A 15,243-nucleotide genomic window follows, 5' to 3' on the forward strand; every position below is an offset into this window, starting at 1 on the left:
CATTTTTTAAAATTCTCACAGCAATGTTTTCTAGTTTTCAGTGTACAGGTCTTGCACATATGTTGTGAAATTTATTCCTATGTATTTTACTTGATATTTTATGCTATTAAAATATTATCTTAATTTCAATGCTCATATTTTGTATAGCAGATAAAATATAGTGGATTTCTAGATACTGATTTTATTACTGTTACACCTACACACAATGAGGTATCAAGTAATAGTCTATAGGATGGTTATAAGCAAAAAGACAATAGAGGAGGGCATTTGGTCGAGCACTTATGATGCCCGTGAAGATGCCCATGTGCCACAGCAGAGGGCCTGACTCTAGTGCCTGACTTCAGTTTCCTACTAATGCAGACCCTGATGGAGTTCCTCCCACCATCCACCTGCGAGACCTGGGCAGAGTTTTTGGTTCCTGGTTTTTGCTCAGTCCCAGCTGCTGTGGGCATTTTGGGGAGTCAGTCAGTGGATGAGACTCTGCCTCTCAATAAAAAAAAAAAAAAAAAAAGACAATCAAATATTGTCAAAGACGTAGAGAAAACGCAATACTGGTATATTACTAGTGGGATTGTAAATGATTCATCCACTTTGGAAAATAGTATGGCAGTTTGTTATAAATTTGCTGTATGACTCAGCAATTTCAAACCTACAGATCACCCAAGAGAATAAAAAGCATGTCTACCAAAAGACATATACAAATGCTTATTGCAGCATCATTCTTAAAAGTCCAAAAGTGGACACAATCTAACAACTGATAAGCAGAAAAACAAAACATCATGGAATACTGGTCAGTGGTAAAAAGGAACAAACTGGATAAGTACTAAATACAGATAAATTGAAAGAAGCTAGACATAAGAGTCTACATACCGTATAATTCCATTTATATGAAATGTCCAGAAAATCAAGTCTATAGAGATAGTGAGTAGATCAGCAGTTGGTAGAATGTAGATGGGTTAAGAGGGAGTCTCTGGAGTGATGGAAATGTTCTCAGACTGGACTGTGGTGAGGGATGAGTAACTCTACATACCTACTGACAACACTGACTGACATACTTACATGGCATGTAAATTATGCCCTAATAAAGCTGTATAAAAAAACCAATGCTAAATGAATTAGTAGAATGTTATATTCAGTGCAATAGAATTTAAGCAAACACAAAAGTACAATATAGACATATACACACATTTGTAAGAAAAAATACACACAGCACAACATGAATACACACACTCTAATCAGACAGGCTAGTGCATCTGGGGAGGGAGAGAACAAGTCTGAAAAGAACATAGAGGACTTTATTAATAAGGTTTCAAACAAAAATGAACACATGACAAAATGTTAACATTTGTCCATCTGGAGTGGTAGGTAATGAGTTTTCCCTGAATTATTTTTGGTACTCTCTCATTTTTCAATATAAAACCCAAACCAAATTGAACCAAAAACCAAAAAGTAAACTTAAATGATTACCTAGTTCCTCCATTAATTTTAACTCCTTTATGGCTTTAGTTCGAATATCAAACACCACCTATAATAGAGAAATAAGCTAATGACTCTGTATAAGTTGAAAACAATGGGAGGACACAAAAAAGATCAGTGGGTGCACATAAAGATTATTTGAGATATTAGCTTCCTGACATTTAACAGTTTTAGCCCCCTTGAAAAAAATGTTTTTCCATTCCTGAAATTCTTCTGTAAGGTCAAAAGCAGAAGCTTAGAACAGATCTTAACAGCTACGTTTTCACTACATTGACGTTAACTGGGGCAGAAAGGACACCTACAGAAAACCACAGAAACAATTCTGTCTGGAAAGACAGTAAGCTGATAAACCACTGACCTTTCTGATGAGAGCAAACAACAGAAACCCCAGACAATCACAATTGTCTACGTTAGGAACAACAAATTTGGAGTCACTAAGTGCAAATAATATAAAAATGTATAATACCAGCCCAAGAGCAATATTTAAATTACTTTGTTTTAAAGATGTATTTATTTGAAAGGCAGAGTGACAGAGGAGAGGGAGAGAGAGAGGGGAGAGGGGAGAGGGGAGAGGGAGATCTACCATTTATTGGTTCACTCCCCAGATGTCTGGGGCTAGGCCAGACTGAAGTTAGAAGCCAGGAACTCGATCTGGGTCTCCCACGTGCATGGCAGGAACCCCAGCCCTGGGGCCATCATCTCTGCCTTCCAGGCTCATTAGCAGGGAGCTGCACTGGTGGTGCACAGCAGCCGGGACTCAAACCAGGCACTGTGATAATGGATGATGGCATCACAAGCTGGGGTTTAACCCACGGCACAACACTCACACCTGCATTACTTCATTTTAGAGCGTTTTCTTTCACAGCCACGGTTAGGCTCATTTCCTCTAGGGTATAAAACCTTGGAAGTTAGGGGTGAAGCTGATCCCAGAGATCACCTGTCCTAACCTCTTCCCCACACTGTGAGAGAAGGAACAGAGGGAGTACTAAGGACTTCACCAGAATCTGCCACATGGGCTCAGGATACTATGTTCCCGGAGCTTTAGTGTGCTGGATTAACAAATACTAATGCACCTTGAGGAATTATAGTATTCATATAACATAACATTCTAATAAGTTTCTTTTAACTTGTTACAGAAGGAAAAACTTAATAAACTGATTACATAAAGAGATGTTTCTTGAGATAACACTTAAAGAAACCAGAATCAGTCTCCACATGGAAAACAGAGGAATCCCCTTTAAAAGCAACAGGTTTTATATGGAGCACAAGGTGTAATTTGGGCAATTCAATATAAACTTAAAAACTCTAACACCCAGGACACGGAACACACACACACACATACACACACACCTCTTTTAAAAACATAGAAGAGAGACTCCTGAAAATAGCATTTTATATTAATCAAAACTGGGGATTTTTAAGAACTGAAAAGTAATTCCCACATTCTAATTATAGACTTGGGAGGTTTTTGTTTTGTTTTGTTCTTAAAGGTACACATTTTCGGCCGGCGCCGTGGCTCAATAGGCTAATCCTCCACCTTGCGGCGCTGGCACACTGGGTTCTAGTCCCGGTCGGGGCGCTGGATTCTGTCCCAGTTGCCCCTCTTCCAGGCCAGCTCTCTGCTGTGGCCAGGGAGTGCAGTGGAGGATGGCCCAAGTGCTTGGGCCCTGTACCCCATGGGAGACCAGGAGAAAGCACCAGGCTCCTGGCTTTGGATCAGCGCGGTGCGCCAGCCACAGTGCGCCAGCCATTGGAGGGTGAACCAATGGCAAAGGAAGACCTTTCTCTCTGTCTCTCTCTCTCACTGTCCACTCTGCCTGTCAAAAAAAAAAGGTACACATTTTCTTGAAATATACCAAAGACTATTTTAAGGTAAACAATAATCAAATGTTAAAAATAAGTACATTTCTTGAGATTTAGAAATCTACTGAGACAACTATCTTGAAAGAACAAGATATTACTTTCTAAATAAATTTTTGTTAACTAAAAACTATGAAACTTTAATTATAATCTACTTACTGTATTAACAGTTGCTGTTATTTTAACTTCTTTCTGTTCAGCTTCTGATTGGCATAAATTTTTAACTTGGAGCCAGTTGATCTCATTGGTTCTACTGATCCATCTCCCTTGTTTGGGCAACAAACTGTAGACAAAAAGACATTTAAAATAGATCTTTACACAGCACTTCTATGGATCAGAAAATTAATTTCCTTTGGCACTACTTCCAAAACTCTGCATGTGTCCCTTGAAGTGAGTAAGCTCTCCTGAGCTAGCTCCAGGGGGATCCCACCTCAAGTCAGCAATCCTACATATAGCAAAGTTTAAAAAAGAAGGTGTTTCCTGAAGATCACCTTGAAACAGTGAAAATCTAGATGACAAGGATGACAAAGATGCTTGCTAACACATTTAGCCAATCCTTTCAATTCTGTGAAGTTCGTACTAATCATTATGCCCACTTTTCAGAAGCTGAGCACAGAGAGATGAAAGAATTTGCCCAAGGCACGCTGTGAGTGACAGACGGCTCCAGTGTCCTCACCTTTACCCATGACTATCACACTGCCTCACAAGGAGCACAGGTAGGCAAACTATGAGGTTAACATGGATTACTAGGTAGCACCAAAGGAACTTCAAAGAGTCTACAACTCTTTATACAGCTATCTATCTATAAAATAATCATTACTATATTTTAAAAAATCTTCAACACACAAAGAATTTTTTTGGGGAAAAAAAAAGGAAATTAATAAAAGAAAAGCCTTCCAGATGCCATCAGTAGTCAACACTGGTGGGTGGAAGGCTGCTGTTTTGGGTCTCTTCTGCCTTCATGTCTACATTTCCCAAGTTCTTTTTTTTTTTAATTTTTAATTTTTTATTTTTTTGACAGGCAGAGTGGACAGTGAGAGAGAGACAGAGAGAAAGGTCTTCCTTTTGCCATTGGTTCACCCTCCAATGGCTGCCACGGCTGGCGCGCTGCGGCCGGCGCACCGTGCTGATCCAATGGCAGGAGCCAGGTGCTTCTCCTGGTCTCCCATGGGGTGCAGGGCCCAAGGACTTGGGCCATCCTCCACTGCACTCCCTGGCCACAGCAGAGCTGGCCTGGAAGAGGGGCAACCGGGACAGGATCGGTGCCCCGACTGGGACTAGAACCTGGTGTGCTGGCGCCGCAAGGCGGAGGATTAGCCTAGTGAGCCGCGGTGCCGGCCACATTTCCCAAGTTCTAATAAATGTATATTACCTTTCATAAAGGGATATACGATAAGCTTTCTTAGAAACAAGGTGGGAATTTCTAGAAAACCCTTGTTCAGGAGTTTACTAGTGGTACAAAACAAACAGTCCACAAGCGCTCCACCTCTTTGGGCCACAGACATTATAAACAGTAACACAGAGATGTTGCCAGGTAAGTCTGTCTGCAGTACTGATAACGCAGACAACATGAGTTCTTCAATACATGGAAATGGGAAGGGTCACAGAATGTGAGCGCTGACCCTGGAAATGCTGTCGTCACAGACAGGGGAACACAGAGTACTGAGGAGATGCAGTACTGCAGAGCTTCAAATCTAACTAATGGGATGATGGAGATAATTCCCCATTGGCAGGTGCCCAAGAGTCATGAAACTGAATGGCCCTTTGGGTCTAACAAAATAACCCAGACAATTTAGCCATGATCTTAAAGCCTTCCTCATGAAAAATTTCAGGAATTTTCTGTGAAAATGTACCTTCAGCTTTATAATTGCTCCTAACAAGGAGTCACTTGATCTTACTATTTTCTAGCTAAATGATTTAGACTGCATCTGGCCTATAAAACCATGGATAGCTACATTACTTTTTCACTACATTCATCAAAAATCACTTTAACATATCATTTTCTTCTCCATGTTGTACAACTTAAAACACTCTTACATGTAATATTCGGAGTACAATGTCTAGAAATAAACCTTTAACTCTCACCATTAAAACAAAATAATTCTACTGGGTAGTATTATAATAAGATAACTTAAAACAATTCTCTTCCTCTTTTTAGCGAGTTACCTGTCATCATCGTTGGAATCCCGAATTAAAATCGAGCTTCCGTTCCTGAGCCCCAGTTCTCGGAACGTCCTTTTCATGTCTTCCCTGGGGACGGCACTCCAGCGCTCTTCACCTGCAGCTTCAGCCCTGTCTATGAAGATAACATCGCCCGGGATTGCCAAGGCTGCGAACACACTGGCCACCTCTGCATTGGATGGAAACACATGTGCAGAGTCTACCAGCTGCCCACCCTTTTCTCCTCCGCTGCCTGTTTTTACGTGAAGAACATTTAAAAGAAGTGGCTCACAGTCAACACCAGTTTGGATCTGGACTCCACCAACCTGCAACAATATCAAGACAACCATTAGTAGAGCTTATATTTGCCAAAATTGTCAATATAATAACACAATAAAAGATTACTTTTATAGAACAAACCTGTCCCTCCCCCCGTACTTAAATAAAATAAAATTGACACAAATATCTTACGTATCAGAGGGAAAGCTTGAAATTTTTCTTTTGCAAACTCCCTATCTTTCTTTTTCTTTCTATCTGAGAACTCTGGACTGGAGAGAGACCCATGAGCTATCTGTGGTGGTGAAATGTGAGATGGACCAAAAGTGCTGAGTTCCTCCCCCTTTTCTTGAGACAGAGGACTCACACTTCTCCTTCAAGTCTCCTTTACTCCCTAAATTCAGGCTGCTGAAGACGTGGGGGACGATGCACACACTCCTAACACATCACCGAGACCACATTTATTCACACTTCAAACACTGGAAGGACACAGACTGACTTAGGTGCTCTCGCATCTAGCATCCGACGTAGTCTGGCCTAATGGAGGTGCTCAGTATATCTTCCACATACAACTGACCAGACCTAAAGCTTATCAAACATTTTAGCAGCACTCTTCCAATGTCCAATTATGTAATTAGCTTTCACCTACGTAGAATAATGACTTCTTAAATATCCAAAATTATTGCTTCTCGGCTTTTTGGCTAAGATCAGGTGTGAAAATCCAAAATTATCACAACTATTTCTTGAGTAATTTCTTTTTACCTCCATTCCATTCCATACAAAGATGTCTTCCCCATCAGCAATTGCATTGTCACTAAGCGTCAGCTCATCTCCTAGAAAGACGAAACCATTCCTCAAGACCATCAAAAACACTTAAAATACGTTTGAAAAAGCATTTTTACTCAAGAAAATTAAAGCAAAAGCAGTAATTATGTTCTTACATTGACATTTTATTTTGTTTTCATTTTTACTTTAGTATGCAAGGCACTCGCCGCCACGGGCAACACGGAGTGGGCCGAGGCGCGGAATGGCCCTAGCCCCACCTCTAGTATGTAGCCTGTCTATGTGCTTCAGGCTGCCAGCGTCGTCCTCCACATTTAACAAATGTGTTGGATTTTGTGAAAAGCAAACAAGCTGATTCACATCAAACACTTGCAATGGCATCTGGGATAGTGAAGGCCAAACTAAATACTGCTGCTCCTACTGGTATCACTGTGCTGCTTTTATTTAAGGAAGTAAATACTTTTAAACTCTTGAAGTAATTTTATTATGAAATTTGAAGCTGAGAGTCGGGCAGAAAATAAAGTCAAATTAGTAAGATTCAAATGGTTTCAAACCATTATACCCACAATTGTGGTAGCAGTAAAGAATCCTTTAAAAATTTTTTTTGGTCGAGAAGTAGCCTTAATTTCAGAAAACATAGAACAATCTCATGTTAGAAAGTTTCATACATTATTTAAGCTCAACACATTATAAATTTGAACACGTGATTTCCCTTTGAAAACCAACAGTGTAAAGATGATCTAGGTGGACAAGGAAGTGGTGGGCAGGGAAGGACTGGCAAAGAGTAGAAGAATCACTGAGGAACCTCACACAAACATAAATATGCAAATGAGTTGTGTTTTCCAATTTTCTTACCATCCAGTGTCTGGTAAACATGAAGTCCTGCTGGGACAAGCTTTGCAACACTAAGAATCATGTCTCCTTCCCAGAATTCTAACAGCTACAGGGGATTAAAGAAAGAACAATGAAGATACACACATACATGCACCACATTTTCAGGTTAATAAGAATAGTATTGTGCTCATTTACATATGCAGATGGTCTGGGGACAAGCAAAGGAAAATGCCATCCCTGTTCAACACCAAAATTCTGGAAGTAGGACATCCCTGATCAGACTGGTCAAACCCAAAGATGGCTACGTATCCATATGGATTGAAGAATTGTGGCATCACCAAGAGCACTACAGCTGTTTAAACAACTCTGTGTAATACATGGGAAGACCACTTCTCTTTTTTTTAATCAGAAAGAAAACTGATCAGCACACTGTTCTAGGAATTGTTGGCTCAAAGAACAAAACTTATTTAATAAGCATTGCACAAGAAAAGCAACACATTCCAGTTACTAGAAAGAACTGTCTCACTGTAAACTTAAAAAGTGGCGACAGTAATTTACACAATAGATTACCAGAGTTTGTTCCTTAAGTTTCTTTTTATTTTTTATTTTTTTATTTTTTTTATTTTTTTATTTTTGACAGGCAGAGTGGACAGTGAGAGAGAGACAGAGAGAAAGGTCTTCCTTTTGCCGTTGGTTCACCCTCCAATGGCCGCCGCGGTAGCGCGCTGCAGCCGGCGCACCGCGCTGATCCAATGGCAGGAGCCAGGTGTTTATCCTGGTCTCCCATGGGGTGCAGGGCCCAAGGGCTTGGGCCATCCTCCACTGCACTCCCTGGCGGTAACCTCACCCAGAAAGGTCAATCCTACCAATACTTCTCCACAAAACTATTTCTCTTAAAAGGCATTTCATATTTATAAGGGATTAGTTTTCCATGTCAGCTACACAGCCTCTTGCCTTGGCTCCCTTCCAAAATCGCAGTAGTGACCCCACAGTTTAAAACACCAAAAAACACCAGTTTGAGCACATCTAAAACGCATGAAGACAAATAAGGTCTTTTGTATGCCAACATATCCGTGTTATCATGCTTGGCTCAGAAATGAATTTTTAATGTAAAAGTTTGGAAATATTATAAAACTTTAGAAATTCTGACACTGATCTAGCATTTCAATTAACATTCAATTTTTTTTTTTTTTAAAAAAGTTCTGCTTTTCTCAGTTGAAGAAAAGAAAAAGAAAGCTGATAATTTTGGTGAGGGATACAAATTTTCAGAAAACTCATTTATTTCTGAGTTATTAAAACCCAAAAGGTTTACATTTTCTATTTGCCTTTTCCTTGAGCAGGAAGTAGTGTGGGTGAACAAGTGTGACTAAGGAGCGGCTACTCAATAAACAGGAGGGGGACAAGGGCTGAAGTCCTTGTGTCACCACTAACCGATGTCTGACCACAGGTGGGACACTGGGTCTCTTTTTTTTTTTTTTTTGACAGGCAGAGTGGACAGTGAGAGAGAGAGACAGAGAGAAAGGTCTTCCTTTTGCCGTTGGTTCACCCTCCAATGGCCGCCGCGGTAGCGCGCTGCGGCCGGCGCACCGCGCTGTTCCGATGGCAGGAGCCAGGTGCTTCTCCTGGTCTCCCATGGGGTGCAGGACCCAAGGACTTGGGCCATCCTCCACTGCACTCCCTAGCCACAGCAGAGAGCTGGCCTGGAAGAGGGGCAACCGGGACAGGATCGGTGCCCCAACCGGGACTAGAACCCGGTGTGCCGGCGCCGCAAGGCGGAGGATTAGCCTGTTGAGCCACGGCGCCGGCCATGGACACTGGGTCTCTTTAACTTGCAATTATTTCGTCTTCAAAATGGGGTTAGCTTGCCCTCATGAGGTTAAAGGACCAAATCACATAACTTATGTGAAAGCACTGTAAGTAAAATAAATAGCACTACTGTTGTTATTACCATCACTAAAATACAGCTAGATAAATTATATGGAGAGGACTTTCACAATATTTTTTTTTTTTACTATGGATGAGTATATATTATCCTTCATGTTATTAATTAATGCTACTCTATTCAGGAGGGTACAAAATTTATTACTCTTGTCTCTTTAATAGTGCTACATTTTAAGCAACATGCTCATCTTTATCTTCTCACTCCTTTTGAAAAAAAAATTGTTTCATTTTCCAAAAAGGAAAGTCTTACACTTGTCCCCTCCCCCCAGATAAAAGGCACAAGGCCCAGCTTTCCAGCGACAGGCTGCTGGCAGGGAATGTGCTGGAAAGCCTCTCTGAAAGGCGTCCACATGAGGAGAGAACAGTTTGGCCACCCCTCTGCGCTGGGGCAGGAGTAGGATTTTCCTAAGCAACTTTGAAAAATAGACAGTTAAGTAAGATGCAGTGGAAAAGCCAGTACGACGGACCTTAATGTCTAAACTGAGAGGAAGTAAGACTAAATTACCTGAAATACTGATTGCCGGAGATCCCCTAGAGTTTTTCTCTTATCAAAAGTCAAGTCCCACACGCTTTCTGTCTGAGATCCTACCGGGTGCAAAGCTCCATTGAAGAAACGGTAACGAGGGCCCAGGTGGAGATGCAACTCAACATTACTGTCTTCTGCCCTGTAAGGAGGCATGAGAAATACATAAATACTAGGTTTTATAACAGACACTGTTCCAACTCAAATAAGAAATACAAGCAGGTTCTCCATTCCACCTATGTAAATAACATCCTTTTCTTCTAAGGTTCTAAAATGTTTTTAGGTTTTCAACAAATAGCAAGAATTCAGCTCAAACTGAAACCATAAATTCCAAGGGAAAGCTTTTCGGGCAGTGTTAACTACATTTCTCTGAACAAATGCTGATGCTTGAAATTGTCTAATCCTGAGTTTCTATTAGTTAGGAGAAAAAGACAGAAACATGCTCAGATAATTGTGCTAAGTGGTAGACTTACCAGCATCTTTGTCACTTGTAGTTCCACTGAATTCCACAGGTTCCACAATAAAATACATGAAGCCCCCAGCACAACCACCTTGAGTCCACGCTCTCTGGGCTCAATGCCCTTGGCAGCAGCTTGGAGCTGGCTGCTCCTCTCTGGCACTCAGCTGACTCAAGGCCCAGTGCCAATTTGCCACCGTTGGCAGATCTGGCCAATGCAGAGTTGGAATAATGAGATACCATGACTCAGGTATTTCAGATACATATCAAATGTGGTCAGAGAACATTGGCCTTTTGGATGACCACGTTAAAGACTAAAACTTCTAATGTTGTTTTGTTTTTTAAAATACCAAATGCATTTCCAGGCCACTCATCCAGGTTATTTTTTGCTCTTAAGATACGTCACTCTAGTAAGTGTCTGGGCTTTTGTTTCTCTGACTTTGGTGATCATTCCATATACCTCTGGTCTTTCTCCCAGTGCCAAGTCCATGATAAATGCTTTCTGCCATGCAGTTATTCACTTGGGTCTACAAGGAGACCACGGGAACGTCTACTCCCCTAGCCCAACACCCTGCTGATCCTGTCAGCCAGCAAACAAAGAACCAGTTCTTCAGGGTTCACAGCTGGGCCACTATAACAGAGTGCTGAGATCAAGCCATCACATATCATGCCTTTAGGAACCTGTTATAAGTTTTAGCCCAAGACTGATACGAAGCCCAACAGCTTGTGCAATCCAGATTCCCTTCTTTGGAAGATCTGCTCACGGCTGGTCTTCAGTCACTACAAGCCAGTTCTGCACAACTACTCCACACTAGGGGGTGAGTTGTCTCCATGTAGAGATGATTCCTCTGTACCCAGGGAATAATGTGGCCCACAATAATGTGGGACACAATTCACACAGCCCAACTACGGGCTTGCTCATTTCTCTAGAGTTAAGAGGCTCTGATCCCTACTTAGCAAGGGCCATTGTATACTCTGTTAATTAATTCACTCTCACACAAGAGGATATTCTCAAAGTAAAAGATGCTCTCACTAAAAATTCAACAGCCAGACACTGATATTAACTGGTTGGCTATTTTCTTCCTTTTAAATTTTCATTACTGAACATTTTCACTGAGTATTTTCCGGAAAAACTATTCAAATGCTATTAGTAAAGTTACCTGTTTATCTGCAGTTTGACATTTGCTGCATCCATTTCATTAAGCAAATGACATGGAACCTTGTATCTTGGATTGGCTTGAGCTGTAAACAAAACTTTTCATTAATTTGTGTTGATTAAATGAAATCTGGCTGCTGAAGAGATAACATGAAACTAGAGAAGACTGTGCTGGGAGCTAGAAAGGCTGCAAATTAACTAACTATATGAATAATAATTTCCTCTGGAGCTAGGTTTTTCTCATTTGAAAAATGAAAGACAAATAATTCTTTAAACCAAGCTAGAAGGGTTCCTTTTGTTCAAGTATATTTCTTTAAGTATATTTTTTAGGGGCTGACACTGTGGGCTAAGCTTCCATCTCATATGGGCATCTCATATGGGCACCGGCATCTCATATGGGCGCCAGTTTGTGTCCTGGCTGCTCCTCTTCCAGTCCAGCTCTTTGCTTGTGGCCTGGGAAAACAATGGAAGATGGCCCAAGTGCTTGGGCCCCTGTACCCACGTGAGAGATGCGGAAATAGCACATGGCTTTGGATCAGCCCAGCACCAGCCATTGTAGCCATTTGGGGAGTGAACCAGCGGATGGAAGAACTTTCTCTCTGTCTCTCCCTCTCTCTGTAACTGTACCTCTCAAATAAGTAAAGTCTATTTTTTTGAAGTATACTTTTAAAAAAGAACACCCTCTATTTGCATCCTGACTATAAATGTAATAATTAGTTACTGTAAACACCTGGAAATTATTTTTAGAAGTATAAAATAGATATTATTTGTAATCTCACAGCCAAGACACACATACATACTTTTTAAAAACTGGGATTATATTCACAAATTTGTAACTTTATTTCACATATTGCACTTTTGCATAGCCTCAAATAAACAACTGCATATTAGTCTGTTCTCTAAGTAGCATAAAGAATCTAACCACCTTTTCTGTTAGATACTAAACTGATTTTCAGTTAGTCTCTATTATAGAAGAATGGATATAACAAATACCTTTGAACTTAAATATTCTTGAACAGCTCTGATTATTTCAAGATAAATTTGTGGAAGTAGAATAACTCACTTAAAGGGTATGACAAGTGTAAAGCATTTATTTATGTAAAAATTTATTTATGGGGCCGGCGCTCTGATACAGCAGATAAAGCTGCTACCCTGCAGTGCCGGCATCCCATATGGGCACCAGTTCTAGTGCTGACTGCTCCATTTCCGGTCCAATGTGTGAGACCTGGAAGAAACTCCTGGCTTTGGGTCGGCCCAGCTCTAGCTGTTGTGGCTATCTGGGCAGTGAACCAGTGGATGGAAGACCTCTAACTCCCTCTCTCTCTTTGCCTTTGCCTCTCTGTAAGTTTGCCTTTCAAATAAACAAATCTTTTAAAAAATTTACTTATTTATTATTTTTATTTATTTGACAGACAAGAGATCTTTTATCCTTTGGTTCACTCCCCAAATGCCTGCAACAGCCAGGACTGGGCCAGGTAGAAGTCAATCTGAATCTTCCATGTGGCTGGCAGGGTTCTAAGTGCTTGGGCCATTATCTGCTGCCTCCAGAGCATGCATCAGTCAGAAACTGGAATTGGAGAAGCTGGGATTTGAACCCAGGTACTCAGAGACACAGGCATCTCACATGGCCTTTTAATTGCTATGCCAAACTCCTGCTCCAATGCTTTTAAAAACACACATCAAATTGGTTGTGCTAGTTTATGTAGCCACCAACCATAGAGGAAGTATTAATTACTGAGAATCAGATTCATAGAAGTATTTGACTTGGTAGAAAAAAAGCGGCATATCACAGCTATTATTTTAAAATTAATATTCAAATTTATTTGAAAGAGACAGGGAGAGATCCTCAATCCAATGGCATTCCTATATATGGATGGGTGGTCCAAGTGATAATTTACCACTGTGCCAAATGCCTGTCCCTCATGGCTGTTTTATGTTTTCTTTTTCTTTTACTATGTGTTAGGTTAAAATCTTTTCTGATGAAATAGGAATTTGCTTATTAATACTCTTTCCCCCATTTACCACTGAGCACAGTGGAGCATGTGTAAGATCATCCTGCAGTGGGAGAAACCAACTTTGTCAAATTCATTGTTTTCCACTGACTTGTCATTTGTCTTTTAATTCTATTTAAAGTGTATAACACTTTCCCTCAATTTTCTTCTTTGTTTTTAAAAAAATAATTCTTTTATTTAATTTCATTTTATTTTCAAGGCAGAGAAACAGATGGAGAGAGATCTTCCATCCTCTGGTTTATTCCCCAAACACTTGCAATGACAAGGGCTGGGCCGGGCTGAAAACAGGAGTGTCGAACTAAATCCAGGTTTTCGACGTGGTGGCAGGGACTCGAGTGCTTGACCCATCAGGTACTCCTGTCAGGGCATGGATTAGCAGGAAGCTGGAACAGAAGCCGAGGAGCTGCTCAAACCTGGCACTGATACAGAATGTGTGTCCCAAGCTGCAAAATCACTGACAAACACCTGCCTCCCTTTCATTTTTTTTCAAAGATTTAATTATTTATTTGAAAGTCAGAGTTACACAGAGAGAGAAGGAGAGGTCTTCCATCTACTGGTTCACTCCCCAATTGGCTGCAATGGCCAGAGCTGCACTGATCTGAAGCCAGGAGCCAGGAGCTTCTTCTGGGTCTCCCATGCGGGTGCAGGGACTTCGGTCATCTTCTACTGCTTTCCCAGGCCATAGCAGAGAGCTGGATCAGAAGTGGAGCAGCCGGGACTTGAACTGCCCAAAAGGGATGCCGGCACTGCAGGCGGTGGCTTTACCCGCTGTGCCACGGCTCCAGCCCCTGCCTCCCTCTCCGTATTTTAAGCTTAGAAAGGTCTTCTCCAAAGGAAACAGGGTAAAAGGGAGTGTGGGAGAGGGAGGAAGGGTATCATTATGTTCTTCAAATTGTACCTATAGGATCTGGTGTTGTGGCACAGCAGGTTAAGCCTCTACCTGTGATACCAGCATCCCGTATGGAGGCTGGTTGGAGAAGTGGCTGCTTCACTTCTGACTCAGCTCTCAGCTGTGGCCTGGGAAATCAGCAGAAGATGGCCCCAGTGCTTGGGCCCTTGCACCCACATGGGAGACCTGGAATAAGTTCTGTGTTCCTTGTTTTGGCCTGGCCCAGCCCTGGCCATTGCAGCCTTTTGGGGAAATGAACCAACAGATGGAAGATCTCAATCTCTGTCTCCCCTCCTCTCTCTGTAACTCTGCCTTTCAAAAAAAAAAAGAAAGAAAGAAAGAAAGAAAGAAAGAAAGAAAGAAAGAAATGCCTTAAAGAACTATCTACATATTACACTGAATCTATTAAAAACTAATTAAAATTTAATAAAGGTCTTCTCCACATTAAGGTCAGATAAATATTTACACTTTACACATATGAAGGCTACTTTATCACAAACGTAAAGGAAGTGACTGACGTAAGAGAGGAAAATTCCTCATCTCCCTAGCAACTGATCAACCCCCAGTTACACTGATTAATCCATATGCCTCCCCCATTTACCTGAAGAGCTAACTTACTATGGATTAAAATCTCAAATACACACAGATCAATTCCGGGGCCTACTGCTGCATTCCAACGATCTTCTGTACCCCTTTGCATGAGCACCCCACTGTCTCTATTGCTATATATAGAGACATATATATACATATTTATACATATATTATGTATAAAGTTCCCCCCAGTAGTTCCTTCTTCAACTTATTATTTTTTATTAAATATATATATATATTTACTTCAAATTCAGAGTTACACAGAGAGAAAAGAGGAGGCAGAGA

At 41.1% G+C, this 15,243-nt stretch overlaps 1 protein-coding gene across 6 annotated transcripts in view; it reads right to left on the reverse strand.

The window, feature by feature from the left end:
* USP40 (ubiquitin specific peptidase 40) overlaps window positions 1-15,243 on the reverse strand; it is a 109,766-nt gene that overhangs the window by 51,995 nt on the left and 42,528 nt on the right. For all 6 annotated transcript variants that reach the window (XM_062193638.1, XM_062193622.1, XM_062193631.1 and 3 more), the window contains 7 exons: window positions 11,471-11,552; window positions 9,836-9,995; window positions 7,411-7,495; window positions 6,535-6,605; window positions 5,503-5,822; window positions 3,496-3,619; window positions 1,468-1,525 (listed from right to left, as the gene is read on the reverse strand). In XM_062193638.1, the coding sequence (XP_062049622.1) occupies window positions 1,468-1,525; window positions 3,496-3,619; window positions 5,503-5,822; window positions 6,535-6,605; window positions 7,411-7,495; window positions 9,836-9,995; window positions 11,471-11,552 (900 nt within the window). The remainder of the gene's footprint in view (window positions 1-1,467; window positions 1,526-3,495; window positions 3,620-5,502; window positions 5,823-6,534; window positions 6,606-7,410; window positions 7,496-9,835; window positions 9,996-11,470; window positions 11,553-15,243) is intronic.

The sequence above is a fragment of the Lepus europaeus genome, chromosome 1 (genome assembly GCF_033115175.1).
Source record: "Lepus europaeus isolate LE1 chromosome 1, mLepTim1.pri, whole genome shotgun sequence".
Taxonomy (NCBI): domain Eukaryota; kingdom Metazoa; phylum Chordata; class Mammalia; order Lagomorpha; family Leporidae; genus Lepus; species Lepus europaeus.